The sequence below is a fragment of the Hypomesus nipponensis genome, chromosome 24 (assembly GCF_054491055.1).
Source record: "Hypomesus nipponensis isolate SF chromosome 24, ASM5449105v1, whole genome shotgun sequence".
Taxonomy (NCBI): Eukaryota; Metazoa; Chordata; class Actinopteri; order Osmeriformes; family Osmeridae; genus Hypomesus; species Hypomesus nipponensis.
In genome coordinates this window covers 6,439,848-6,467,542 of record NC_140384.1, presented here as the reverse complement: position 1 = coordinate 6,467,542, position 27,695 = coordinate 6,439,848, and the positions used below count along the sequence as shown (strand labels likewise).

Below are 27,695 nucleotides of genomic sequence, written 5' to 3'. Positions count from 1 at the left end.
TGCATCAAGACTTGGGGGGCACGTGGCAGACAGCTGAGCCTGTAGCCTTCAGGGTGCCATCACACTGGTTATTAGGTCTGGTCATACAGACCTTAAGGGAAACTACTTTATATATTAGCTATCATGTAAACCCTGGCACAAGCAATGAAATGCTAGCATTCAACAGCACAGTATTTCAGAGCTAAATGGATTCACAAGAATAAAAGGACAGTTTGTTATTAACTTCAGTTTATTAGACATATTAACCATAATACAATGAATGATTAAGCTCATTATGGATACAATTGAATTGAATCAAAAAGCATTGTGATATAATCAAAGGTAGTGCACACAAGTGTACTATATTAAAACATTAGTCTGTTTTGCAGAACCAGTGTTATTCAATATTTAAGCTCCAATTACCAAGTCAAACAACATGTATGATACCCCCTGGGTCAAGTCAATGATTCCCTGTCTCATTGCACACAATCTGTTGTTTTGGACACCATGAATGTGTCTGTATTTCAGCCGACACACAAGATAACCCTGTAACTGAAAAAAACAGGAAGGAAGTAAACAGGTCACTAAACTGTGTCAGTTTTATTATCAGTAGAACTAGTCCACTTGTCAAGAAAAACAGTACAGAGGGCACATATGTTCTTAACAAAACTAATGTAATGAACATTGTGGTCCAATGCAACAATGGCATGCAACAAAAACTGTTTATGAACCTAACCCTCATTCTAAGCTATTTACCAGTATATGCATTTGGAGTCTAATTAAATATGTCACACAAAAAAGCACAGGAGCTGCTGCATACCATAACAGATAAGTGATCGTAACCATTCACATCAATATTGCTCTTGATTAGTTCAAAGCCAACACATCTTGACAACTAATTGGCATTCTATTATAAGAGATTGTCATTACTCAATAGTCTGACAAGCTGTAAAGATTGTACAATGACTAACTCTGACGAAGCTTAGACATTCTATACAACAAGCACGAAATGTTCCACTGTGCTGTCAAACCAACTACAGCACAAAATCAAGACATTTTTGCTCATCTGAAATATCTTGCCTACAAAATTGTCTCAACTGTCAAATTTAACAGTTGCACAAATTTGTAATAATTTAAAGCCATTTTGTAAACCATTTTATTTGTGTTTGTAGCGTGAAAGCCCTTGAAGGAGCATGTTAAAAAAGAATGTTTCAAATTATACATTAGCAATACACCTGGGCTACATACAGCAAACCTAATGGCCATAAAGCAAACCAAAAAACAAGATCATTAATCAATTAATCAATTAAAAATGTAGTGCGTGAAAAAATAACTAATTTCTTATTATATCCGTGTACCTATTTCAGATCATCTTTCATATCGTGGCAATTGTGTTTGAGTAGGCCTATATTATTATTACCAATCAAAATTACTAAAATCTTCTGAAACTAAATCTCTGGCGCTCTCTACTGGCCTATGGTTTTGGAACGTGTGTGCGTCTGAGACGGTCAATGGATTCAACTTTATGGTACATAGGACCTTATGTTTAAAAACAAATTTAACACAATTAAAATGTATCTCCTTGCATGGACCGTTTCTTAAATACATTCCTGTCTATGGCATATTACCAACTTTACAAACGACTGTTCCCTTGGTATCTCATATGTGAAAACGTCGAATTCATTGTTTTATGTAAATACATATGCCACAAAGCAATTAACCGCAATAATTATTGGATTACTGTGTAAATATACAATTGTAGGAATTACTGCCCATTAGGCTATTAATAAAACAAGTAAAATAGGAAAATGGAACAAGCTTGGACGGGGAAATGGGCGGACTAACCACTTGGGGTTGCCGTGCGCAGACATTGCAACGAAGTTGCAGAGTTGATATCGATCACACTGTCATCAATTTGTGTGCAGTGAAGTTAGTTTGGCTTGGTTTATTGCACGGTTGAGGCGCGCCTGCTCTGGACCAGAAGTAAACCAATGTTGAATAGAGATTTATAACCGAGGAAAAACTGATGGGATTATTTTGAAAGCGAAGAATGTATTGGTCCTTATCTTTGGGTCTATCCCTTAGGTTTATCCCCCACTATAGATTTCGAGCGTTTGGAGTTCAATGCTCCTCAAAATTTTAAGAGGTTATATTTTGAAGTTCTAAGCAATGCTTCCCAAGATATTACAAGGTAAGTTAATAAACACAATTTAATGGTTTAAAATTAAAACTGAAATATAAACCTAATGTTATATTTTTATTATCAAATATCATCAGAGATTCATTCCGGAATAAAGGGACAAGACATTTGGAAAGAATCAAGATCTATGACTGTCTAGTTTTTTCGTAAACAGTCTTTGAATGTTTTAAACATTGTATCTTGTAAGCCTTTAAGAACGTTTTCGCGACCACTGCAATGGCTTTTTTTGTCAAGAAGAAGAAATTTAAATTTCAGACAAATTTAATTTTGGAGGAGTTGTCCGCAGTGCCTTTTGTCAACGGAGTATTGTTTTGCAAACTGAGATTACTGGATGGAGGAGACTTTATTGCAACTTCTTCAAGGTAAATATTTTACAATGTCCTCCTAATATATGCTGTGTGTTTCTTAACAATGCCATTAAGCATAATCATAAATTATTCGGTATCAACTAAGGGTTATCTAAAATGCATCCCATATATTATTGGCCTTCTACAGTATGTATAAGGCTATTGAAGTACTCAAAGTGAAGTTATCAACTGTCACCATTGGTGTTCTAATTGCCTGTTGGTCTGAAATGTAAAAAATAAAGTAAAAGTGGGTCAGTGGTCACTGGGTCAGCAAGTAAAAGTGGAGCCCTCAAAAGTTGTCTACAGTTACTGTCTTTTGCTCTTAATTATCATTGAAGTCACATACACTCCTACCCGAACCTCAGTACACAAAAGCTTTTGTCTTTCTTTGTGAAGGCTGTGGTATTAAGTCCAAGGATCTGGCTAAGTCTGCTGTTATGAGTGTTTTTCATGCCCTATTGCCCTTATATAAGCAGAAGATTTTTTTGTGTGCTCCCAGAGGTAAGTCTGGTTCCTCACAGTGCTGTGGCAAAGATCCCTATGACGCATTCAGCTGAACTTCTGAACTGCTAGCTCTCATGTGTCCTCAGGCTGGCATTTGAAAGCAAGTATAAAAACCAACTTCCCACAACAACCACAATCCTGGTCAACTTTGAGTGGACGTTTCTCCACGCCTGTCATCATCAGTGAACACATAAAACGTATAAACAAATGGTGCCCCTCTCACTCTCTTCCCCTCTCAGCCACACAACAGACTCTGATGTGATGCCCTGGGCATATATGTCAGGCTAGTATCTTGGATTATGTAACTCATGCCACTGCCTGATTATCTCTGGAATCAGAGCACAAAGAACAAGGACTCCTCAGAGACAGAATTGAGTTTTCCACTGTCTCGAACCCAGATTTTGAGTTATGTCACAGGCCTGGAGAGTACAGTACACAAGCCCTTCTTTGTTCTGTCAGACCATGCCTGTTGTTGTGTCTGAAATACGTTTGAATTAATAGAGAGTTTGACCAGTGGGCCATGCGTCTATAGTCAGCCCTCTAGTCAAACTTTTTGATTGAAGCACAAAACCCACTAAGCAGGTTTAATCACGTTGTAAATGTAATTGAGACTCTGGTTCTCATGGCTTTGGGGATATACTTTGGGGTTGGGTCTCTATTCGTCTTGCCCATGTTAGGTATTAGGAAAGAATACAGTCGCCAGAGAGGTTTGGCAAGGGAGACGCAATTTGTACTCCTGCAGGTATTTCAGTTCTAAACTGAAAGCCAGTTAAGATCGAGTCAAGCTGCAGGAACCTACAGTTACCGTAGTGGTGTTTCAAATGGCCTTCTGCTCTAATTAGATCCGTTTCTCGATCTGGTTCATGTTAGTGTGTGTGTGTTGACGTGTGTGGGGGAGGGAGGGGGGTTGGACTACAATGAAAAGGAGAGTTGCAAGGCAGAGAAGTGACACTGAGTCATGTAGGAGGTGTTTAAGAGGGGATGTGAAAGGTTGATGTAGATAGCTCTCCAGCTTTTTCCTGTTTCCCCGCAGTTCTCCTCAGACCCATGGTGATACAGCCACACATGTCCTTTTAAATGGACATCAGGTAGTCACAATGAGCCTATTCACAAGTCTGAGTCTACAGAATGATAGGTTCAATGCAGGCCACTGGCACATTTTCTAGTTGTGCAGGGGTGTTGTGGTGGAGTGTTTTAAAGTGTGCCTTCCATCACCCCAGTTATAAGGCTGAATCCACGCATCCCTAGACTGGCAACACAAAGACACAAAAAAAGCAGGGCTTGCATCCACGCCAACAGACTCCAGGCTTCATGGTCTGTCAGCTGCCTCCTGGCTGCTGCTGACGCGGCGCTCTGCTCCCATGGCTGCTGCGTTTATCTGGGCCCTGTCAGACTCTGACAGCGGGCGGCTGTCGGCTGTTTGTGTTCCTGCCGGGGGATGAGCAGAGCTCTTGAGGAGTGGCTGGGACAGGATGGGTGATCGGGATCCCATGCAACTGCATTGGCTGACAGAGTGAGTCATGCTAAACAGGGGTGCATCAGAGTGCAAAGAACATTTTGGTCGCTATGTCACCCCGCTTATTGACTTCCTCGATGTGACTCGAACTCAATGTTGAGGATGAGACAGTTGATCTGTTTAACCAGCGGGGTCACTCCTCTTCATAAGCATCCAATCATGCTGCTTTTGTCTGTGCTTGTGCGTTTTCGGTTAGGGCCACATTTATCTATTAGCATTTTCTTTGTAGCTTGCACTGGAACTGGGTGTAAGTGGTCAACCTAGTGATGGGCTGGGCTGTTCACAATGAGCACTGTTGTTCAACATTGTTCAGATTGCTTTTCAGGGTTTGTGCAACTTAGGTCTGAACTGAATTGGTTTTACGTTAGAAATCAGTTAATGACTCGGAAAAGTATACAGGTTTTATGCTTTTTGGCCGCATGAACTGTACTTGTTCATTTGTGTTTCGCTGGTGCGGTTAATATCATTGAGGTGGATTTCTTTTTAGAAGGCCAATTGATTCTAGCTAAGTAGCCTTTTTAGTGGTAATTCCTTGGTGGAATCACCATTGCCTACTTAATAAAACAGTTGGGCCTTGTGTAATGGAGAACTCGGTTTTAGCCTCTCAGAAAAAGTCGCTAGATACATCTGGAACAAAAGGTTTGTTGTTAAATGTTGAGTCCAACCTCCCCCCTCAAACTGGCTCTCTCACTCTTTCTCGTTTTGATTGTACGTGACCGTCGATTTTGAGGAGTGTGGTTGCCATGGCGGTTGAATAAAGCCATCTGGACTGTGGAATGTGGGTGAGGAAAACTCTCTGAAGGAGGGCTGTGATTAGCGTGGAATTCCTGATAAGCATTGTGTGTGTGTGTGTGTGTGTGTGTGTTTGTGTGTGTGTGTGTGTGTGTGTGTGTGTGTGTGTGTGTGTGTGTGTGTGTGTGTGTGTGTGTGTGTGTGTGTGTGTGTGTGTGTGTGTGTGTGTGTGTGTGTGTGTGTGTGTGTGTTTCAGAGAGAGGCAACAAAGAAACATGGCTCCACATAAATGGTGGTCTACAGATAGACCTGTGAAAAAGAATTTAAAGGTGGAATTTTGCTCTCTGAGATTTGTCTTTGACATATGAAGACATTTCCAAATGCTTCACTTTAAAAAAAAATCAATACAACTGAACAGGGATTCGGTATCTTGAGAGATGAGGGAGGAGCAGTTATTGTAAATAGGCTCATTCGAATATTGGGTGCATGATAGTAATTATTCTTATGTTTCTGTGAGTCTCTGACAAAAAAACAAAACATGAAACAAAACCTGCAGAGTCGTGTGAAAGAAGACGGGGGGAAGACCAGACCGTTCAGCAGTGCTGGTGACATGAATGAATGGGCTAGGGGGAGGGGACGGTGAGCAGCAGCTGCCACTACTTTGCCCTTATCCATCACGTTGTGTTTGTGAATGCTTTTTAAAAACACCAGAGAGATACAGCAGATTTTGAAACACTGTCATGACGAGGGTTGTGCGTGTTCACTACCTGCAGGTGTCAGTTGAACTCGAGGCTCAGCCTGCTATACACACAGGCTGTGTGTATAGCCCTGATTTCATTTCACTGCTTGGGGAGTACATGTGATTCCTCTGGAACATTTGTTTCGGCATATGATCCAGCACTCCCTCTTAGGAACACATGTCCAAGCCCTCACAGCTCAAGTGGAAGGAATGGAAATCAGATAAATGACAGTGACACCACAAACGTTTTTTTTTTTTTACGTCGGCCATTGTATACACAGCCATTTCCCTGGATGTATCGACAGCCATGTTTTTCCACTGGCCTGTGTACAATGTGAACTGTTTTTACAGAAGCCCCCCATGCTATTGTTTGCTGTTTCCTCGCCAACAAGTGTACGCTCTCTAAAGTATTCACATCCTCTCTCTTCCCTGGTATTGGATAGGACGACTGTATTGGTGACACTACTGAACGTGTTGGAGGTTGTTATTATTATTTCCTATCTGACTGCTCAACCTCCGTCCCCTATAGAGAGGAGGTGCTGGAGAACTGTGTGCACTGGAGGAAGAGGTTCACCTTTGTTTGTAAGATGAGCGCCAACCCAACGACCGGGGTGCTGGACCCGTCCATCTGCAGGGTGTCTGTTAGGAAGGTGAGGAAGACCACCTCGCCACCCGCCCCCTGCTGAAGGATGGAATTTCCCCTTATCTGCGCTTGCTTGTTAACATCAGATCCTGTCGTTGCCCTGCATGCACTGGCTTGTTTTCTTTTCCATGTGGTCTTTCACTGACAACGTTACTGTTAGGGCTGTCGGTGCTGCAGCACACTGGAGTCATCCCCCTTTTCCTGTTTTCACTACAGGAACTCAAAGGAGGAAAAACGTATTCGAAGGTAAGTCCCGTCCACCCCTCACTACTTAGTTTAGCTCAGCAATTTTTCTGCTTCCTCAGGACAACATGCATCAAATCTTGTGTCATCTCCTAAAAACACGTGTCACCTTACTTTGACATAACTTAACCCATCTTCCCTTAATATAATAATAATAATAATCATTTATTTATTTATTTAGGGTAGTAAATTGGATTTACCTAAATATAGAAAGTTTATTGTGAATACATTCTGATTGTTATTGACCTTTCCTTTGTTTTGTCAAGCTCCACATTAGGGTTTCCTTGAACTAAATATAACCTCTTTTCCCTATGTGGAAGTCCATTTCCTTAAATACACACATCTGTAAACAGCATCACCAAAGGCTTGAAACCAGGAGATACATCTAAATGGCTCACCTCTTGGCTGGCCTGAGCTCAGGTTTAAAATAAACCTAAACACAACTTACTAGACTAATGGCATGATATTGTACCTTTTGTTTCAATTACTACCACAGTAAATGAAAAACTGTCCACTTATCTGGGTTGAACTGACCTGAGCTGTTTGTTCCAGCTGGGTTTCATTGACCTCAACATGGCAGAGTTTGCTGGCTCAGGATCCACGGCCCGGTGTTGCCTGCTGGAGGGATATGACACCAAGCACACCCGACAAGACAACTCCATACTAAAGGTTGGGCTCCAATACCGCCTCTCAGCACCTACAGTGCCGCCACATTAACTGCCTCCGGCCATTTAAACATTAAACATTTTTTGAAGGTGTCCATTGGAATGACCCTCCTGTCTGGAGACCCCTGTTTTAAAGCGTGAGTGACCCGACTTGGAATGAATTGGGAGAACTTTAACATTGGTGACCGTCATTGACTTCCGGTCTGGACTCTGACGAGCGCTGTGTCCTTGCAGGTCCCCCAGTACAGCCAAGTCCATCTCAGTGTCGGGCCAGGACCACGCACTGCAGCTGGACTGTAAGGGGGAGGGCACTGGAACCCCCACCCTCACTGGAGGGGTCTCAGTAGGTCGCAGCATGAAGCCTCGACCCTCCATCAGTTCAGGTGTGACCCAGCGGGCATACTCTTCAGCCAGGGTACCAGGAATGGCAGTTGAGCCAGTTTAGAGAACCAGTCTTTTCTTGTTGTCTTCAGGTCTTCCAGAGGAGTCTGATCTGAACCAGCCCAGCCAAGGAGAGATCTTCCAGATAGGCCACTCACGTAACTCCAGCTATGCTAGCCAACAGAGTAAGATATCTGGTGAGATCTATTGTAGGGTGGTGGGATATGGACTAACCCTGTAGAGAATGTAAGATCCAAGACACACAGCGACGTGTGTTTGTTTTTTATGGAACGGGATTTCATGAGTCACTGTTATGTCTCCTAGGCTACAGCACAGAACACTCCTGCTCCTCCAGCCTGTCCGACCTCACACACCGTCGGAACACCTCCACAGGAAGCAGCGCCTCGGGGGGCCCGAGTGGGACTTTCGACTCCCCCACCGAGGGGGAGAGGGACACCTGGCGACTAGAGAGACCCCCCCGGCCCCCCCGGCCTGTTCTGCCATCCAACAGACCCCCCAGGTAAGGACACGTGTTCGGCCAGGTGCTTTCCCATTGATCCTTCTTTCTCACAGCGCCCTCGTGTTGGACCTTGTCATTCTCTGGCGGACTGGTTCAATCGCCTTGCTTCTGCTGTATGTAGGAGGAAGCTTGACTCAGTGGAGAGCCATTCTTCCTGGGTGAATGACACCCGCATGAACGCTGACGATATTGTGGAAAAGATTGTCCAGAGCCAGAACTTTGCAGATCAGAGTAACACTGAAGGTAAAGCCCAAGTGTTTTGGATTTGTTTTCTGTGTGGTTGTGTATTACTTGTGTGACTATTTTCTCTCTAATATTTCCTTTTTCAGACAGCAATCTGCAACTGTTTGTCAGTAGAGATGGGACTACTGCCTTAAGTGGGATTCGGCTTGAAAAGGGGTAAAAAAACACACACACACACACTACAACACTCTCACTTTCTCTCTCACACACACACACACACTGTTCTAACTCCGTTTTCCAACCTCTCAGTGTGTCTGCTGGTGTCTATGAGCCAGTGGTCATTGAGAGTCATTAGGGGCGTGGTCATCACTGGATGTCCGTGTCATTTCCTGGAGCAACAGCTGAGCTGGTTGCCATGAGAGGATCAACACTGCACCAGGCTTGTCCACTCACTGTGAACGGCATGTTATGTTTGTTATAGTCAAAGTTATATGCACACTGTATGTACATATGCAAAAATGCTGTTCAACTGCACTGTAGCTGTAGTATTGGCCAATTATTTTGCTTAAGGTGACTCCCTGTTGATCAGGAAATCGTCAGTACCTGTATGTTTATCTTTTACCATATGTTTACAGTTGGCTGATTTTTATTGTCTGTGAAACTAACTTTATTCTTTTGTCATTTAATGATATGTTCCACGAATGACCCTATGGCACCAAGTTATCTGTGACTATTGCTACATGGTGTAGGAGTATGAGAGCTTGTGTCGTAGATGAGGGAATGTCTCGAATGTAGTGCTCTGATGCCCCCTTGTGGATGAATACCATATCGGTCAACTGCATTGCTTGCTCATCTGGGGAGACGGGATAGTTGCCTTAAAGCAAGTATGTGTGCTCTCAGTCCGAGTCTTTCATGCCTAACATGAATTTAACACTGGTAAATGTCTCTAAACGTTTGTAATTATCAGAATGTTGTCAACCAGCTGGCTGGTTGTTGTCTCTGCTGTTATATTTATGTAACAATTAACACTAGTTAGAGGGTTGGACAGTGATTTTATTTTCTTTGCTAAATGTTTCACGTTTTCCTGGTAAATTAAATCAAACAGACATGGAGCTTTCTGTCATGTTCTGTGTTAACAGGTGTTGCTATGGATGGAAGTCTGTATGTTTTCATACAATAATGGTCCCCTCTTTAGTTCTACCTGTACTTAAAACATTTCATATAACGAACACTGCAAACTCCTGCACTGTAATTTTTTAAATTCAAACTAATGATTTTAACAGTTTACTACATTTCTCATGTATGATCAAATTCATCTTTAATGACCACTCATTTGTAACATCATAGAATTATTTTTTTGTGATCCTCTCTGTGCTCTTTAGACAATAAAATGTTACCACACACTTCTATGGGTCATGCTGAATTCCTATATAGGCAAAGAAAAGGATTGCAAGTCATTTTAAATGGTAAATTAAGTCTACAGTTTTGGCATGAAAAACAGTAATTTTGGATGATCCTGGACAGAGAGGTTCCAGTGCTCAGAGTTTGTCCTCTCTGAAGGAGTAATACCTCCTCCTCGGCTTTCCCCCCTTCCTCTCTGCGAACAGGTAACAGAGCATACACCATGTGTTGTCCTCAGGGCCGATCTGCACGCCGCTGCTGCTGGTCCTGAAGGGCCTCAGTGCACAGGAGCCTGCAGAGGGCAGCAGAGAGCAGTCAGAGACACAGCAGGGAAGGACGAGGGCCACGCGGGGTCTGTGTCCATGCGCTTACCCAAGATCAAGTAGGCGGCGGCGCTGAGGGAGAGGATGATGAGGAAGATGGTGCCAGGACCCAGGTCGCTGATGGCGCAGGCGTTTGGACAGGCACAGGCGCTCTCCACCCAGATCTGCAGGGGGATGTCTATGCTGAAGTCTTGGACGAAGGATGTGGTGTGGTTGGGACTGCAGTGGTAGTGTACTATGGTCTGGGGCTGTTTGTTGTTAGAGAGGGCTGGAAACAGGAACAATATTTAAAGGGTTGATATCTCTTTTGGGGCACTTTGAACCATGAAATTGTTTATTAAGTAGTTATTTACCAAAATATGAAACTGAGAGTGTCTTCATGCTGTCATTATAATGGAACTCGTTTCCCTCATGTCTTCCATAGTCCACATAACGGGTTATATATCTGTTGTTCCAGATCTTAAACCTGTGGACATTATTTGATTATCAACAACCGAAACATGTTTTGAATCAATTTGTAAAAAATGTGTAGGGCCATCTTGAAATAAAACACATTCCTCTACTGTGCCTGTGACAATTAATTCAGTACCTTACTATCAAGCAGGCCGCAATGTTAGTGCAGTCAGTCCCAGCAAGATCCTCTGGTTCTGTGAAAGGTTGGCAAGAGCTGAAGGAGAAAAGGACCTCGGTATTTTCTGTCCCAAGGCTATGTCTGAGCACGGGTTTCAAGCGCAACAAGAAGCCATCTTCATCTCCCATAGTCCTCAGGCTGATCACTCCTGTGCCGTCCTTCATGATGCATTTGCAATCATTCACTTTAAAACAGCCAGTCTTCTTCTTCACAGGTGATGGTGGATCTGGAGGGAGGGATAAAGATGAATAAATGAGACTAAAGCAGATGGATAAAGTTAGGAATGGGGTTTGAAACCTCATGTTTACAAAAGGTCTCTCCAGTGTCTGCCACCAGAGAGGTATCTGTCCAGTAGAGTCATTAAAGCTGCTGTCCTATAACACTTCAGTGCCACTGACCAACTAATTAGAACCTAACCCCACTGACAAATTCCAAACAGCCCAGTGCTCCATGTGCAGTCAACACCATGGTAAAAATGTCTCCATAACATACTAACTCATGGGAAACAAAGACAATGACATAGTCACGTTTTAGTCAAGATGTACCTCTCATGGTTGGCCACACATTTTTTCATTCAGGTCATCCTCAGAACGTACTGTATATTGTCACTCTACAAATATTGTCTGGATCTACGTTGACACCCATAACCACTTTCCAGGTGACACACATATCTTACCCAACCTGCTTGTTGAGGAATGCAGCACTCCTTCACTGGCTACGAGAGGTAAGACATGAGATTCTCAAAGATCATTTTGTATTCCCGCTTATTGTAAAAGACCACTTTTATTACCAAGTTTAGGATTTACGCATAGTTGTTAAATATAAACCCCTGTGATTTAATTTCTTCAGATATAAAGTATCGCCAGCCACTGAAACAACAGAGCAATCTCAAAACCAGGTAAGAGACGGACTCTTGTTTGAACAGTTCATGATTGTACTTGCCTGAGAAGTAAAATTCCTCCAGCAACAACATACGTATTTTCTCAAATATTGCATGCTTTGCCTTTATTTATCTATTTACTTGTGGTAACCAAGGTGTGTTTGTGCCAGATGGAGAAGAACACAGGTGTTCGACGCTCTGTGACGACAGGGCAGGCGCGTCAGTGGCGGGGTTTGAGGCAGAGATGGGGCATGCTGGGATTGTTTGAGATCAAACAGGATCATGAGTTTTACGACCTCACCTCTGTGATGAAAGAAGGCCTGCATGCTGCTGTACAGCCCTATGTGGAGAATCCACCACCTGTGAGAAACAAACGTAAAAAGTATCTGACGTGCAAAACGATCTTAAAAGAATCCCTCTTGCATGCGTTGTCATGTAAACACTCTCACTCCCACTTAGGAGGAACCTTTGATGGAACACTTCAAATCAGAGGACACTCAAACCCACAAGGTGTAATTTTGCTTTTCACATGATATCAAACAGAACTTCACATTGTCCTAAGAATAAGTCTCTAAGGGGGACTTGCGGGGGGGGGGGGGGGGGGGAGTTCAGCAGCTGTTTCACCTGCAGTGCTCTCTTCCTCGGCCCCCTCTGCAGGGCTTTGAGATGCAGACGTTCGCTGGGCCCGTGTTTGCCTGCCTGCGTCGTTCCCTGGGGATGACTGAGGAGGAATACCAGGCATCCCTCTCATCTGACGGCTGCTACCTGCAGTTCATCAGTAACTCCAAAAGCAAGGCAAACTTCTTTCTCACGTAAGCACGCCCGCATACTCCCATGGATACCCCCTCGATACAGATACACACACACAGCACACACAACAAATGCTGCTGTTTCATCAACAGGAATGACAAGAGGTTCTTCTTGAAGACACAAAATCATCGAGAAGTGACGTTTCTCCTGTCCAACCTGAAGGCATACATGGACCATTTAGAGAAATACCCTCATTCACTGATGGTTAGGTTCCTTGGTGAGTAATCCGAGTGACACTTTTAACTTGGTTGACAATAGCGAATGCACTGCAATTTCATTGAATAAGCTTTGCATTTTTTTGCCAGGAGTCCACAGCCTCCTTATTCCAAATCAAACAAAGGTATTTATCTGATTGTATTCCAAAATACAGTTGTCAAATCTGTTGCCACTTTTTTTCTGGAGTTTCTCTGACTCTTCCATAGAAGTACTTCATTGTGATGCAGAGTGTGTTCTACCCTGATGAGAGGATTCACACAAGGTAAACACTGTTTGCGGTGTTATTACTGTAGACAAATGCTATACTTTTACGTGATGATGCCAACAAAGATACTATCAGAATGTTCTGGGTTATCTCTTAGGTATGACATTAAGGGTTGTGAGGTAGGCCGGTGGACCAACCAAAACTCTGGTGACAGCCATGTGATTACAGTTTTGAAGGACAACAACTTTGATGGAAAGCACATCACTTTGGGTAAGAGCCTGGACTGCAAATATTGTCTACAGTCTGCCTCTGCCCTATGGGTAACAATACAGCCTTCCCTTTGGGAGCTGGTATGTTTCCTTTTAGCCCTCACAGCTGGAACACAAGGTTAGGTCGTATATAACAGGTAAAACCTCCTTGTTTCCCTTAAAATGCCTACTTGTATTGACAGCTGAGCAGAGATCCTGGCTCATGGAACAGGTGGAGATAGACACCAACTTCCTTCGAAGTCTAAATGTACTTGACTACAGTCTCCTTCTGGCCCAGCAACCTTTACACCAAGACGAGCTTGACGGAAAGCACTCCTTCCCCAACATCATAACATGCGTTGTAAAGTAAGAATGTTATCACAAGGTCTGAGGTCTTCATAACATCCCTGGAAATACTCTGGTTTTTAATTGACCTTCCTCTGCAGATCCATGGACCAAGAGGACAGTTCTGCTGAGACAGATCCCCTCACTGTTCCATTACCGGAGAAGGAATCAGGCCAAAAAACAGCAGGGACTGCAGATGGTGCTTCAGAACATGAAGACACTACAGAGCATCAATGCATCAACAGAGTCCCTCTCGAGGAGATAAACCTTCACTCAACAACATCCAGTCCAGAGTCCGAACTTCAGGAATTCCATGCCCATCACCGCAGGCTGCTGCCTGACTTCAAAAACTCAGTGCATGTCATTGATGGGCCAGAGATTCGCTACTTTGTTGGTATTGTGGACATTTTCACTGAGTACAGTTGGAAGAAAAAGATGGAGAACATATGGAAGAGGATCCGCTACCCTGGCAGGGCTTTCTCCACAGTCAGCCCCAGTGCCTACAACCAGAGATTCTGTCAGTGGGTGCAAAACCACACCAGATGACAAGGGGGCAAAGTAGACCATAGACGAGTCAGACAAAATCAGCACAATACAGAATAAGATTTATAGGAAAGAACAACTTTGTTGAGACTTTAAAGATATTTAAAGGACAAGAGAGTAGTATGCGTTATAAACTGGTATTATGTATAGGCCACTGTATATTTACCAGAATAATCCAGTTTAAGTCCACATATTTAAGTTTCAATATTCCTCAATGTTTAATGTATGCACCTCCCTGCCAAAGTAAATTCCTTGTTTGTGCAAACATTCATGGCGAATAAAATCCCTTCTGATTCTGATGTATTCAAAGTTGCAGTAGGCCTAATACATTTGTAAAGACTGCAATATATTCTTCATATGAACGGTAGATGGCGTATTAGCCCTTCTGAAAATAAATGATCTTGGCTTCGTAATTCAAAAAATATTTCGACGAGCTACAGTTGTTTTAGTAAAAGTAATAATATGCTTCATTCAGTTTGTCTAATTATTTTGCATTTTTAGCATATCAGTCAATCCAGTTCATACCTTTCAATTCCCTAGTGCTGTACAGGCTACCATGTAATAAACATTATTGTATTTTTATACACATGATATGTTGATAGTTTGAGAAATAATGAAATACGCTACGTGCAACGCAAGTCATGGCATTAATAAAACTGATTTTATCCTATGCAAAAATTGGATGATCAATGGGGTCCGAGGCTGGAAGAAAACATTTGCACGCAGGCTGTCTTTAGCACCGCTTTTGGCTTGTCATCTGACTTGGACTCAACGCACACAGCAGGCGCAAAGCACTCAGACAGGGCCACATCTGTTCCCCTGCCATAGATGCTGCGTACAAGAAGTATATTTGGCTAACCAGACATAATGGATTTTAACGTCAGAAAAATGGCCTCGGATGCAGGTGTGTTTTTCACACGGGCTGTGCAGGTATGTTTTTCATTCCATGAAAACTGTCCCAACCAACCAAAAATGGCTAGCTAGTTAGCTTACTAGCACCAGCGCAACTGGATACAGTGTAGTCGGCTACAGTATATTGCTTTATTGCGTAAAAAGTCTAGTATATTCGTGCTAGGCCAGCTCTAAAAACTTGGTGAGCTAGTCAAGTGATTATTTTGACAAAAAAATAACCAGATTTCCTAAATGGCTGTTGCTAATAAAGCTAACTACTAGTACGTTAGCTACCTGGCAAAGTAACATGTTTCTCAGAAACAGGACAATAAGCTAGCTTGCTTGTCGAGATGGCTGAATAAGTAAAAAGTCACAGTGATGGGTATTGGATTTCACAAGCTAAGTTACACATTGGTTCATCCCTCTAAGAGTGATATTTTTTACGACAGGAAATGTTTATCACAGTGACGATCATAATGACGTGTTCATAAAAGGCAATTGGGTTTGATAAGGTCAATAGAAGTCAAAAACATGTTTACATTAGCATACGCGCTCATCCCGAGCGACTTACAGTTAGTACCGGGACATCCCCTCCCCGAGGCAAGGAGGGTGAAATGTCTTTCCTTGATATGTAATTTTCTCGGACAGAAATCGAACCGGCAACCTTTCGATTAATAGCCAATTCCCTAACCGCTCAGCCATCTGACCCCTTGTGTCCTATATCCCAGTTCACGGAGGAAAAGCTGGGACAGGCAGAGAAGACAGAACTGGATGCTCACTTTGAAAACCTTCTCAGCCGAGCAGATTGCACCAAAAACTGGACTGAGAAAATATTTAGACAGACAGAGGTGCTTCTGCAGCCCAACCCAAGTAAGTTTTGACACACTGTACAGCCGAGCAGAGAAATGGTTCCCCTCTAATCAACCCCCCTCCATGTCCCCACGCCCTTATACATGCACAGTCCAGATAATGATGGCCACATTAGGAATGATCTTTATACACAAGAGCATTGAGTAATACATTTTGACCACAAGTCGAATGACACTCGCCTATCTCATGTAACTACAACAACACGATGGTATTGTTTGTTATTGGAGACAAGGGAGGTCTAACCCTATGACTTTCTGATTCTCCATGCTACAGTTGATCACACTGGTAAGTATGGCTCCATCCCCTCGTGCCCTGCTGTGGACTATACTCATCTCTGTGGACCGATAGTGCAGACAAGGGTTGAAATTCTCAGACAAATTCCTTCTGTTTTAAATTGTTTATATAGCTGATCTGTTGCAGAATAGCCTCTTGTACAAATTTAAATATCACACAGCTGTTGAGAATATGTTGATGTCCCCCCCCCCCCTCTACACACTGTCTTGTAGATAATCGTTATATGTCCAACTGCGTACGATGACAGTACCCACTCATCATCTGTGTGGGAAAACATTTATCTGGGCCTCCAGCCATCCTCTGTCTGATGTCATCCTGAACATCACTTTCACTTTCTGTTACATGCCAAACATTGTTTTGTGGAGGTTTACTTTAGGTTGCACTTTCCAAGTAAATGAAATACCTACTTCTTTCCCGTACCATCATTCAACCACAGATACTAGGTATAGGACAGGGATGAGAAGACATTGTTGCGTAATGTCACAGTCACGTTGGTATTACCATGCAGGGTTTTTCCTGGGTCAAAATGGGTCTTTGGTGCTCTAAAAAACCCCAACAAAAAACAGTCCGTGTCACCTTATTAGCAGACATTGTTTTTTTTTTCTTCCATTTCATAAATAATATATTTTCTAATCAATGCATTTATTCCCAGGTGTTTTGCAATTACAGGTTTCTTTGTGCCTACACTATATATTATCATTCCAGCTGGCCGCTCTGTCCTTTCGCGCACCTCACAGTTGCGTAGAAGACACGCTTATCAACTTGATTATTTTTTATCAAAACAGAACGAGGGTTCGGCTGTAGCCTACTTGAAACATACTATTGAGAACATATTCGCTGACATGCATTGCACGCGTGATGAACACAGCTTTGAAAATAAAATAAATCTCTATGCAGAAAAAACCCTAGCAAATGTGTCACGTCATTTCTTGTCAAATGTCATGAGACCCGATTCATCACATGATGGGTCTTTCACTTCCTCAAAGGCTACCCTTGTCTGTATGTCATCCTTAAAATCACACACCCTTCTCCTTTTCTGCAGGCGCAAGGATTGAGGAGTTCCTGTATGAGAAGCTGGACAGGAAGGCACCGTCCAGATTAACCAATGCAGAGCTTCTGGGTCATTACATGTTGGACGCAGCCAAAGACTTCGGTCCAGGAACACCATATGGTCAGTCCAGATCTGTGAGGCTACAGCTCACAGACACCAGTCCTTTAATGTTGCCCCAATATCATTTTAAATGCAGAGGTTTGGGCATTATATTTTCAATGAGGAAGCCCCCCCCCCCCCCCCCTTGGGCATCAGTCAAATAAGAAAATAAATATCTTTTCACTTTATCACTGTTACTCATTAACAGGGCATTATCTAGGATTTCCTTTATATCCTATGACCTTTATTCTCCTAAGCATTATGTAAACACAAACACAAATATTTGGTGCAACCTTGACAAAGCATTTGCAAAATAATATCCTCCCCCCAAATCTTAGTTTACTACTTATCTCCAAAAGCCTCGTATGCTCCTGATATTTTCAGGCCGTAGGTGGTGTGATTTGTGTTGAGAACGGTTTCCCAGCTTTATTGAATTGGCTCTCCCTCACATCTCCCACCACGCTGCCCTCCAGGCTGTCTCATCATGGCAGCTGGGCCAATAAACCCCCCTGTCCTTTGGTGGCAGGGCCAGCTACAGGATCAATACTGCTCTCTCCCAGCAGAGCTTAAAGCTGCAGCCTTGTCTGTGCACCCAAGGTTCTGAGCACCATTGAGAATTCAGAGTAGCTGATGCTTGCTTGTCATCCATCCATGTCTATTTTACCGCATGGAGTTTGACACATCTCCATCTGCGATCATCTCACAATCTCTCTCTGGTCCTAATCGTTGCCCCGGATAGACTTGGACGCATAATGATGTTTTACTAACATTTGAAGGCTTTATATTTCAGAGATATCTTGGTTTCCTTGAGCTTAGTCAGATGGATTAAATGCCGAAACCAGGTAATTATTAGAATCAGGTGACAGGTGCGCATAAATAATGGAGTGAAATCTAGCCCCTGTGTAGAGGTAGGTTTTAGTTAAGCCAGCCTCTATTGGGTGCTCATAGGTTGGAATAGGTCAATTTACTGGCCCGTGTATTTATTTTGATCTGATGCTGTACCTGTGTCAATGTGTATTATTGTAAAGTAATACTAAGTGCAATGTGTTTGCCTGATAAAATATTGCTTGAAATATGAAATGTAGACTAGAAGTTTGACTGGTTTCATGGCCAACAAAGGCTGTCACAGAATTTCTCAGACACACGTTTTTATGATGTCATCCCATTTGGAATCTTGCTATTACAAAGTTTTTCTTTCTACTCTCGACCGCCTACTCTCTACATTTAGTATCTGTGTTTTGGAGTCTTTGGTATGTCGTCTTTTAAAGAATGTGGCCTTTCTTGAGTTTTCTGCTTTCTGTCTGTGGGTGTAGGTTACCACGGAATCTCTCCCTTTGTTTTTAATTTTTTGTGTCATGGGTGTTGCAGCTCCTCTTCCCCGACGCCAGTTTCTGTACCCAGTGTTTCACTTCATTATATGTACATAGTCCAACAGTGACTCAATAAGAGTGTTAATCCACAAGATTGATGGATCTGTACCGATTGACCTGTACTGTAATTATATATATATATATATATATTATATAATTATAATTATTTTTTTATGCAAGTCGCACCTGACTATAAGTCGCAGGACCAGCCTCACTATGAAAACAAAGTGACTTATAGTCTGGAAAATACAGTACTTGCTTTTATATTTGTAACAATAGTTTGAACATATGCCATCATGAACAGCTTAACATGAACTCTTGTTGAATCATTTAAATTTAATTGTAAATATATTACTGTGCTGCACTGAGTTTGACCCCTCCAGTAGTTGTTTGGCTTAATCATTGTTTTCGTCCTACAGTTACAATTCATTCAGTAATACTTGTTTTTATTTATTTTATTCAAAGCTACAGATGGACAGCAGATTGGGCCAAATATATCAAACGAAATTCATCCACAAATGGATGCGTACATGGAAAACCCAATTTAGTAGCGATTGTGCACACGTTAATGAACTTGTGCACACGTCAATGAACTTGTCCACCCCCTGACAACATTGTGGAGGGGAAATTGTGTGGTTACCTTGTGTGGTCTGTGCAGTGGGAGGATGCTCATGCCTGTTGTTTTGGTTGTAGGAAGCACCCTGATCAAGGTGGGAGACTGCGAGAGGCGTCTTGGAGGGGCCGAGAGAGACTTCCTCCAGACCTCTGCCATCAGCTTCCTCACCCCTCTCCGGAACTTCCTAGAGGGAGACTGGAGGACCATCTCGGTGAGTCTCACAGCAGTTCCAAGATCCACTGATATTTATTATTTACATTATATTTAGTCATTTAGCAGATCCTCTTATTCAGAGCAACCTACAGTAAGTACAGGGACATTCCCCCGAGGCAAGTAGGGTGAAGTGCTCTTGCCCAAGGACACGTCATTTTGCACGGCCGGGAAAAATGACGTTGTGTCCTTGGGCAAGGCATTTCATCCCACTTCGTCCACTGATAACTACATCAACTACATCTGTCACTGGTTCCCCTTATCTACCTACGGGTTTAGGCGTTCTGTATGTTGCTATCGCAGTGCTGTACGGAGTACCCCTTCAGACCACAGGAGCAGCTTGGAACAATGGAACCCCCAGTTCACTCAAAAGTTCAAGTTCATTAAGTGAGATGAGAGGTCGGGTTACATTTCCTGCATCTTTCTAATGCAACGCTGTAACCGGTCGAGCAACACCAGACGTGGATCACGTGACGTCCTATCAGGATTGCTTAAAGTTCTGTCATCTGCTGCTTCTGTGTTTCAGAAAGAGAGGCGTCTTCTGGAGAATCGGCGCCTGGACCTGGATGTGTGTAAAGCTCGGCTGAAGAAGGCCAAAACGGCGGAGGCCAAGGCAGCAGTGAGTTCCCCCCCCCCCCCGTGCTCGTTAGCATCATGATGCTACTAGGTAGGGTTCAGCTGGCCGTGTAGGACCGCTGCCTGACTGACTAACTCTCTCTCTGCTTTGACGTTACAGTGTGAGGGGGAAGTGAGTACTAACAGAAAACATCCTTTACGTCGTTCGACTTCCGTCTTTCTTTTCCCGTGTCATCCGTATTCTCTCAATGACACTCATGCAATCCAACTGAATGCATGCAATACTTTTAAGCCTGAGAAAAGAGGCTTAAAATAGAGGCCAAATAGTGCACACCTTGTGAATTGACAGGAATGAGCATGTAGCATGCTATCCTGAAGGAAAGAAGCTTTCCAGTTGATCATTTCATCACATCAATTGCATCACAACAGCCTATCTCCCAAACTGGAACCTGGCCCTACAATACTTTATTAATCCCTCAAAATACTTGTTCTACTCTTCCTTGACATGGGAATGTCACACCGAAAAACAAGATGTTGTAAAATCTCAATCACAGTCTCAGTGACAAAAAAAAAAAGTCTGATTTTATTGGTCAGTTGTGTTATTTAGAAAATATAAACAAATACACATCTTGTTATTCGGCATTTGATTAGGATATGTCATTATCTCAGAGCCTGTATGCCAAGTGGCTGCCACATACCATAAGCATGCAAAAATGTCATCTGAATCCAATACCTAACTTTAGTTTTGTGTGATTTGGCCAGTACAGTCTGTGAGCTGTAGAGATCCAGAGGCCTCATGTATAAAAGATTGCGCAGCTTTCATAACAGAAGATGGCGTACAGCCAAAACTTAGAAAGAACCTACGCACAGAAATATTGTGTAATATATAACACCGGTTGCATGCCAGGTCCTGCACAACTTTCCTTTATAAATCACAATCAACGTGAGATTGACTGCACGTGCAACAACCCACTGACCCTGCCTTGCTTCCTCCCATAAATTAATATGCAGATGGCTTATAAATGCGCCCCTGAGGTCATTTCTTGGTCTGAATTCAAATGGCTAAACAAGCAAAAAAGAATAATTTTCACAGACTGTGAGATCGAGGTTCTAACAACAGAGGTGGAGGCGAGGAAATGTGTCTTGTTTGGCGGCCTGTCATCGCGTATTAGCAACAAAAGAAAGTTTGCGGAGTGGAAAACTCTCACTAGGGCTGTAAATGCTGTGGGTTTGTAGAACCGGACCATGGCAGATATTAAGAAGAAAATGGATGTCAAACTCAAAATGAGCCAGAGTCTGGCTCAGAGAGACAGTGGCATTTTCCCATGCCAATCTTGTAGATGCACAGTGAGTGTATATATATATTTCATCTGTGGTAAATAATCCATGAGCGTACAATATCAACCATATACAGAGAGTGACATGCATTTTCTGAGTGATTGTCATTCTTTCGACACCCTCAAGTTGTGTTTATACATGAGGACCCAGGTGTTTTACACCTGCTTGCTTGAATGGCCCGTCATGTTCGTCCTGAACTGACGTGATTGATGACTTCCTGTCAGAGCTACTATCGTGTGAAGTAATATTTGCATTGGTCTTTACAGAATGTTCTCATGCTGTTTACCCATGCTGTGGCTTCATTCAGCTTGTCAGCTTACCACAAACCCAACTTCAAACTTAATATCACAGCCATTTTGTTTTTCTTCTGCTTCTTCCCCGTTTGTTTTTGTTGTTCCTGTCCTGTTTTTTGTTTGCCGTGCATGTTTCACTGAGTGGATTTGTAGTGATGCAACTCTAACCTAATGTGCCGTGTTTGTAGGCTGTGCCTGATTTTCAGGACACCAGAACACGGAACTATGTCCTGTCTGCCAGTGCCTCTGCGGTAAGGAGTATCAGTTTGGCTCCATCACACACACACACCTGTGATCCCTTTATACAGAAACGTCTCTGGCAGAACACAGCACCCTCGAGAGGCAAGAACGGTGCACTTTAGTGGGTCATCGTCTGAACCTTGTCCATTTGGACCTTCCTCTTAACATTTGTGTCTGTCCTGACTCCATTCCAGACAGATTTGATATCACTTGCTAATCTTGCTGTCAATTATTGCTAGGGAGCACCTCTTCCCGAGGATGAAGCTAACAGCTAAACAACAATCCCCAATGAGGATTCAGTATTCAGACCCGTTCTTATCTGTACTTTCTAAGTACATGATGTGTGTCATGTGCTGTATATTGGCCAAGGGTCATGATGTTCCTCTCACATCCTTTGCACTCCCCACCACAACCAGTAAATGAATATCAGAAGTCTGTCCATGTTGCAATCAGCAGTGTAGCCTTCAGTGTCTCGTGTCTGTGTGTCTCCCCTGTGGTGTCATCAGAACTTGTCTCTCTCCTCTTCTCTTGCGGCTATGCCGTCTCCCAGCTCTGGAGTGAGGAAGTGGACAAAGTGAGTACGATGTTGCGTCTCGCACGCGCGCACAAATAAAAACTCAATCAGCAGTTTTCCCCTTGGGCAGAAAATGACGTGGGCGGATGCACGTCTCCCAGTGTTTGACGGGCATGATTGAACGTGTTTCCGTTTAGGCGGAGCACGACCTCCGAGTGGCCCAGACCGAGTTTGACCGCCAGGCGGAGGTGACGCGTCTGCTGCTGGAGGGCATCAGCAGCACTCACGTGAGTCACCGCATCTGTCTGGCCTTCTGAGGGGGGGCCGACGCCTGGCCTTGTGCTGGGGGATGATCACCCTCCCTGACCATACTTCCTGTGTGTGCAGGTGAATCACCTGCGCTGCCTGCACGAGTTTGTGGAGGCTCAGGCAGCCTACTATAAGCAGTGCCACCTGCACATGCTTGACCTGCAGAAGGAGCTGAGCAGGTAAGCAATCCCGTGGAGGACGCAGTGAGTCTACTCTTCTTCTTCTTCTCATCTGCCCTTGAGCCCCATTTACAAACATCCCCATTCTGTTTTCTCCAATGCTCCCAGTTCCAATGGAGACGCGTAAGTGTGATTCCCAAATTGCCGAGTCACCTCCGTTGCCCTGCGTGCTTTCAGTCATGTGTTCCGTACAAACGTCCTGACTCACCTCCCCCCCCCCAGGTTCCCGAACGCGTTCGCAGTGAACTCCGGCCACCCCGTGTCGCCGGCCGGGCCTCCCCTGGACGCTGGCGGCGCCCTGGACGCTGGCGGCGCGGCGGCGGAGGTGGACACGCTGAAGATCGAGGAGGTCCAGGCCCCCGCGACGGGCACGCGCAAGGCCAAGGTGCTGTACGACTACGACGCCGCCGACACGAGCGAGCTGTCCCTGCTTGCTGATGAGGTAAAGGCATAAGCGGACACACACACTACACAGGACTGTCACATATTGATGCCCCATGTGTCCTGCTGTTTGCTCATGTAAATCACCTTGTTATAAGGTCGCAACAACATTTTTGCTAGTGTTTGTACTGACTTGGGTGCTAGTAGAAGGATGCCTGTGTCCGAATCTTCCCGTTAGCATTAGCCGCCTTCCTAAATGGAAATGATCAAATGACACTAAGAGATCCATTCTTTGTTTTTGGTTTCTGTCTCTCCTCCAGCTCATCACTGTTTACACAGTTCCAGGCATGGATTCTGATTGGCTCATCGGAGAGCGTGGGAACCTGAAAGGAAAAGTGCCTGTGACATATCTGGAGCTGCTCAGTTAGAGGAGTAATGCTTGAATATACACACACACACACACACTTAACCCCAAACACACTTGCCTTTCAACATGCTGATATTTATGACCAAACACTTCCAAGTATGTGTAGTGCTCCTAATGAAAGCATGCACACGTATGTGAATTTGAAGGCAGCTGCACAACATTGATTAAGGAGAAAAAGTTGACTAACTTGGTGAAAAGTTGTGTGACGCAAGTTGTTTACATATTGAAATTTCCTGTAATATTTATTTTCTTTATTCTTATGAAAAACTGTAGGAAACAGTCAAAGGAAGTGAGAGTATTAATTAGATGGATCAAAGACATTGGTTAAGATTGATGGTATAGCGTCATACAAGTTGACAACTAAGAAACACCTGCTCTTCCCACCTTGATTTTCCACTGCACCGCTCTACGTAAAACACATTTCTGAGAGGCCACATACATTCCAAAAAGCGCTCTACGCAAGCATGGGGGTTTCCATTCATCTTTGTGTGGGCAACATTCCTATGTTGTAAATGTTCTTGTCCCTAACCTTTAGCAAAAACTGACACTGCCCATACAATTAAAGTTTGGAAAAGGAACAAACACACAGCTCAAATATGAACCTCTCCCCCTCATATGAATTGCCTTAAGATGGGGTACACTCGCTATGGCTATCTACTATAATCCAGAGAATGTCATCTCCATAACACCCACTCTCAGGCCTGTTGGTCAAACACAGCTTTTGAACAAGCTTGACACACTTCAGTATGCATGATGTACTCGGTTATCATTTATATGATGTAACGTGTGTTAGTTTTGCTCTTTGGAATTTCATTGTATGTCGTCTGGCCTCTTGTTTTTTGTCGGTTTTAAAACAAAGTGTTTGAAGAGTTGTTGTATCCTTTGTCTAATGAGGTTGCAGAACCAGCCCAGGCTGCTGCATGTGCTACTGCCAGTGATTTCTATGAATGCTTTTAATAGCAAACAGGCTGTTTTAGATCAGAAATAACGCAATTATTATTTTTCTTGCCAATCTTTTTGTACCAAAGCCTTTGCACAAGCAAAGTATGTTCACTACCACACCGTACAATCTGTACCTGCGCATGCACTCCTAAGGTTTTAACTATTGCTGCTGTGTTACTGTTTCGTTATTAGTCTTCTATTATTTCTTATTTGCTTTGACCTGTCTATTTATTGCCTGTTCCTAAGCCATGTTGAATGACTGAAAATGTATTTGGTTTAATAAAAATTAAGCTTTATTGGGACACAGTATTTTCATTGGTTTACATTATGAACATAACTTTACACTCACCTTTCAGAAATTTCCACTACAGCGCTTAGAGAAGTGGTTCTCAACCCTGCGCCTCACTGCATGGTAAGACGGTTCCCTTCTCCAACACACCTGTTTCCGATGAATGAGTCGTTATTTAGCTCAGCAGAAGCCTGGCAACGACCATTCATTAGCAACAGGTGTGTTGGAGCAGGGGAACATCGGAAACATGCAGGACAGTGGCCCCTGAAGACCAGGATTGCCCACCCCTGATCTAGAACATGGAGGACAGGGGGTTCTGAGGACACGGGTTGAGAACCACGAGCTTAGAGTCTCATGGACTGTTTAATTACACCAAACAATAACTCATTAAAAATGTGTAACTGATAATAGATATCTGAAACATTCTTCCTCAGCGCATCAAAGTAACCTTTGCACAAGGAATGTATTTGGAAATCTTCACCGTAAGCTTCACTATGCACATAGAACTATAACAATGTAGATGACCCAGCCCACGCAAACGCAGACCCCAAACATCAAGCTGAACAGAACCAGCAGGCGGGCCCTCCGGGAGGTCCTCTCGGCCTCCCTCACGTCTCCTCTGGCCAAGGCAGCTCGTGTCTGCAGAAAAGATTATGGACGGTACACTTTTCAACATCAAACACATGAATGAAATACTGAACAACGCCCACATAGAAGCCAAGCCTGTCCCAAGTCACCTACGGGTTTAACAGCCATGGTATGCACACCTACGTAATGCTTACCTCATAGGAGTACATCAGAGCCATGATTCCACTCATTAGGCAGCAGAATATGGTAACCAGCAAGGACTCTACCATGTAGTCTTTAAGAAGTGGTACATTCTCCTCACCCAGCGATGACCCATTCATATACTAGAATACAACACAGACTGTGATTTAAAGAAATAAGCTCTCAAACAAAAGGGCATGTAAAGAATGTGTGTAGATGGGAAATAATTCCTCAGTCGCAAGGCCTTTTCATGGTGTCTTACTATGGTATAGGGAGGGTAGTTGGGCAAAGGATTGAATTGGGACTGGTAGAATGCTGGTTGGTTGGGTCCTGGCTGACAGGCTATGACAGCTGGTCCAGGGTGGTGAGGAGGCTGGGAAGGGTAGAAAAGGTAGGCCATTTTGGGGTCTGGTGGGCTGTAGGGTGGGGGCTCCTCTGATGGGATGGTAACATCCACGGATGGCTGGAATAAGGAGATCTGGGACGGACACCCAACTGGTGCGGTCATTACTTCCTGGTCTGTCTGAAGAGGTTGTTCGCCTCTGCTTAACCTTTCTTCACTATCAACACAAAATCCTGAACTATCAGCCTGAAGGCGATCTGTGTCACACAACTGATGGATAGTTGGTTTGTTGTTAGTTGAATAGTCCAGAGAAAGAGGGTAGTCACTGTTCAGTTCAGCCTGCACATTTTGGACAGGTGATTGTGTTTGTCTCGTAAGATTTTGTTGTCCTTGGGTTCCCTCAGAATGGGATGACTCTGGAATGCCTGAGATGGAAATGTGGAAGGAGGTTAGAGACATTGAATCGCTTATTTTATACAACGTTTGTCACATACAATAAAAACACATGCTGTCGACCCATGAAGTGCTTTTTTATGAATACATTCAAGTCCCCTATCATCTGTGTACACATGCCCTGGAAAGCTAACTCTCACTCAGTCTCGAGTGGTAGACTGACCCACTTCTGGTCCCAGTGGAAACAGGGTGTCTGATTAATTAAAAGCCTCTAGGCAATCAAGTGCAGTCATTCAGTGTCACTCCTCAGTGGACAGTGTGGTGTCAGGGCTCATTGGGTTTCTGCTATTGAGATGGCTCATGCCAACTGAAACCAGAAAACAAGCAAAAGGACAGAGTTTCAGCTAACTCTGCAAACTTTCTTTTCGGGAATCATGGAACAGAGGGGTTTAGAGGTCACTAAGAGCACAGTAACATTGATCTGAACTGTTTGCATATTTACAGTAAGTAAGTGCAATAACTCTCATGTATAATGCAGTAACTGCTTGTGGACACAAAAGCAAAAAATGACATAGGTCTATTACTAACTACCTCCACTAACACACACACCAGTGGATGTCCTTGCAAGTCCAGCCAAGTTTATATTTTCTCTTAGGAAAAAACAACCAATCCTCGGTTAATGTTTTACAACCTTGGCACCAAGTCTGATGTTTCCCAATCTAAACCAACTTTTTAAATTTGTATTTTTTACTCGACTTACAATTTGACTAAAGATAAATATATACACAAATGCTTACCTGTTGCCATGATGAGTTCCTTACCCAGCAATTCACAGTTGAGAAACGGTGGGGTGGATTTAAGCAGTAATTTGCTACAAACTCCGGACCCTAACAGCTGAGGCTTAACGCGAAGCAGTTAAAAGGTTCCATGGCCTCTCTGAGATGGCTTCATCCTATGAGCCACTTTTCCACAGGGGAGGGTATCATGTTTGTTTAATAATTGATAGGCTTGTGTGTGCATGTCCCTTTATTGCCTGCATGCTTACTAG

General features: G+C 43.5%; 5 protein-coding genes across 8 annotated transcripts; 3 read left to right on the top strand and 2 right to left on the bottom strand.

Moving 5' to 3' along the window:
• Window positions 1-1,851: 1,851 nt before the first annotated feature.
• Window positions 1,852-10,049, top strand: eeig1a (estrogen-induced osteoclastogenesis regulator 1a). 2 transcript variants are annotated; one of them, XM_084690120.1, is made up of 12 exons: window positions 1,852-2,170; window positions 2,257-2,541; window positions 6,547-6,667; window positions 6,877-6,906; window positions 7,456-7,572; window positions 7,659-7,705; window positions 7,803-7,951; window positions 8,042-8,134; window positions 8,274-8,469; window positions 8,591-8,712; window positions 8,799-8,868; window positions 8,962-9,696. In XM_084690120.1, the coding sequence occupies exons 2-12, from the start codon at window positions 2,396-2,398 to the stop codon at window positions 9,005-9,007; spliced, it is 1,137 nt and encodes a 378-aa protein (XP_084546246.1). In that variant the 5' UTR covers window positions 1,852-2,170; window positions 2,257-2,395; the 3' UTR covers window positions 9,008-9,696. The 2 variants fall into 2 exon arrangements, with proteins under 2 accessions (XP_084546246.1, XP_084546245.1); XM_084690119.1 differs by having other exon boundaries at window positions 1,854-2,170; window positions 8,042-8,146; window positions 8,962-10,049.
• On the bottom strand, window positions 9,685-11,402 carry LOC146232880 (uncharacterized). 2 transcript variants are annotated; one of them, XR_014742230.1, is made up of 4 exons: window positions 10,966-11,402; window positions 10,730-10,842; window positions 10,222-10,644; window positions 9,685-10,078 (listed from the first exon to the last, which is right to left on the bottom strand). XR_014742230.1 is itself a non-coding variant. In XM_084690121.1 (4 exons), the coding sequence occupies exons 1-4, from the start codon at window positions 11,307-11,309 to the stop codon at window positions 10,191-10,193; spliced, it is 831 nt and encodes a 276-aa protein (XP_084546247.1). In that variant the 5' UTR covers window positions 11,310-11,388; the 3' UTR covers window positions 9,685-10,190. The 2 variants fall into 2 exon arrangements, 1 of the variants encoding a protein (XP_084546247.1); XM_084690121.1 differs by having other exon boundaries at window positions 9,685-10,345; window positions 10,426-10,644; window positions 10,966-11,388.
• A 458-nt stretch (window positions 11,403-11,860) lies between these two features.
• Window positions 11,861-14,934, top strand: LOC146232879 (phosphatidylinositol 4-phosphate 5-kinase-like protein 1). Its single transcript, XM_084690116.1, has 10 exons — window positions 11,861-11,905; window positions 12,058-12,249; window positions 12,347-12,397; window positions 12,545-12,699; window positions 12,790-12,914; window positions 13,003-13,037; window positions 13,120-13,175; window positions 13,276-13,388; window positions 13,570-13,732; window positions 13,813-14,934. The coding sequence occupies exons 2-10, from the start codon at window positions 12,058-12,060 to the stop codon at window positions 14,255-14,257; spliced, it is 1,335 nt and encodes a 444-aa protein (XP_084546242.1). The 5' UTR covers window positions 11,861-11,905; the 3' UTR covers window positions 14,258-14,934.
• A 77-nt stretch (window positions 14,935-15,011) lies between these two features.
• Window positions 15,012-25,156, top strand: sh3glb2a (SH3-domain GRB2-like endophilin B2a). Of its 2 annotated transcripts, XM_084690117.1 has the most exons (12): window positions 15,012-15,184; window positions 15,874-16,015; window positions 17,352-17,480; window positions 19,523-19,656; window positions 20,182-20,274; window positions 22,051-22,113; window positions 22,653-22,676; window positions 22,814-22,903; window positions 23,004-23,104; window positions 23,213-23,227; window positions 23,327-23,546; window positions 23,806-25,156. In XM_084690117.1, exons 1-12 carry the CDS (start codon window positions 15,122-15,124, stop codon window positions 23,911-23,913), a joined length of 1,182 nt encoding a protein of 393 aa, XP_084546243.1. In that variant the 5' UTR covers window positions 15,012-15,121; the 3' UTR covers window positions 23,914-25,156. The 2 variants fall into 2 exon arrangements, with proteins under 2 accessions (XP_084546243.1, XP_084546244.1); XM_084690118.1 differs by lacking the exon at window positions 23,213-23,227.
• prrt1b (proline rich transmembrane protein 1B) lies at window positions 25,125-27,608 on the bottom strand. Its single transcript, XM_084690122.1, has 4 exons — window positions 27,445-27,608; window positions 26,174-26,679; window positions 25,926-26,054; window positions 25,125-25,782 (listed from the first exon to the last, which is right to left on the bottom strand). The coding sequence occupies exons 1-4, from the start codon at window positions 27,452-27,454 to the stop codon at window positions 25,636-25,638; spliced, it is 792 nt and encodes a 263-aa protein (XP_084546248.1). The 5' UTR covers window positions 27,455-27,608; the 3' UTR covers window positions 25,125-25,635.
• Window positions 27,609-27,695: the final 87 nt, after the last annotated feature.

Coding starts and splice junctions, on each gene's coding strand:
- eeig1a (XM_084690119.1), top strand. CDS start 2,396: ATGGCTTTTTTTGTCAAGAAGAAGAAATTTAAATTTCAGACAAATTTA. Junction 8,470..8,590: donor CCATCCAACAGACCCCCCAG/GTAAGGACACGT, acceptor TGCTGTATGTAG/GAGGAAGCTTGACTCAGTGG. Junction 8,869..8,961: donor GGGATTCGGCTTGAAAAGGG/GTAAAAAAACAC, acceptor CCAACCTCTCAG/TGTGTCTGCTGGTGTCTATG.
- LOC146232880 (XM_084690121.1), bottom strand. CDS start 11,309: ATGAGGTTTCAAACCCCATTCCTAACTTTATCCATCTGCTTTAGTCTC. Junction 10,843..10,965: donor GCGGCCTGCTTGATAGTAAG/GTACTGAATTAA, acceptor TAATGTCCACAG/GTTTAAGATCTGGAACAACA. Junction 10,346..10,425: donor CGCCGCCTACTTGATCTTGG/GTAAGCGCATGG, acceptor TGCCCTCTGCAG/GCTCCTGTGCACTGAGGCCC.
- LOC146232879 (XM_084690116.1), top strand. CDS start 12,058: ATGGAGAAGAACACAGGTGTTCGACGCTCTGTGACGACAGGGCAGGCG. Junction 12,915..13,002: donor ACTGATGGTTAGGTTCCTTG/GTGAGTAATCCG, acceptor TTTTTTTGCCAG/GAGTCCACAGCCTCCTTATT. Junction 13,733..13,812: donor ATCATAACATGCGTTGTAAA/GTAAGAATGTTA, acceptor CTTCCTCTGCAG/ATCCATGGACCAAGAGGACA.
- sh3glb2a (XM_084690117.1), top strand. CDS start 15,122: ATGGATTTTAACGTCAGAAAAATGGCCTCGGATGCAGGTGTGTTTTTC. Junction 16,016..17,351: donor GCTTCTGCAGCCCAACCCAA/GTAAGTTTTGAC, acceptor CCTTTTCTGCAG/GCGCAAGGATTGAGGAGTTC. Junction 19,657..20,181: donor GAGACTGGAGGACCATCTCG/GTGAGTCTCACA, acceptor TCTGTGTTTCAG/AAAGAGAGGCGTCTTCTGGA.
- prrt1b (XM_084690122.1), bottom strand. Junction 26,055..26,173: donor ACTACCCTCCCTATACCATA/GTAAGACACCAT, acceptor GTTGTATTCTAG/TATATGAATGGGTCATCGCT. Junction 25,783..25,925: donor CTCTGATGTACTCCTATGAG/GTAAGCATTACG, acceptor TCTTTTCTGCAG/ACACGAGCTGCCTTGGCCAG.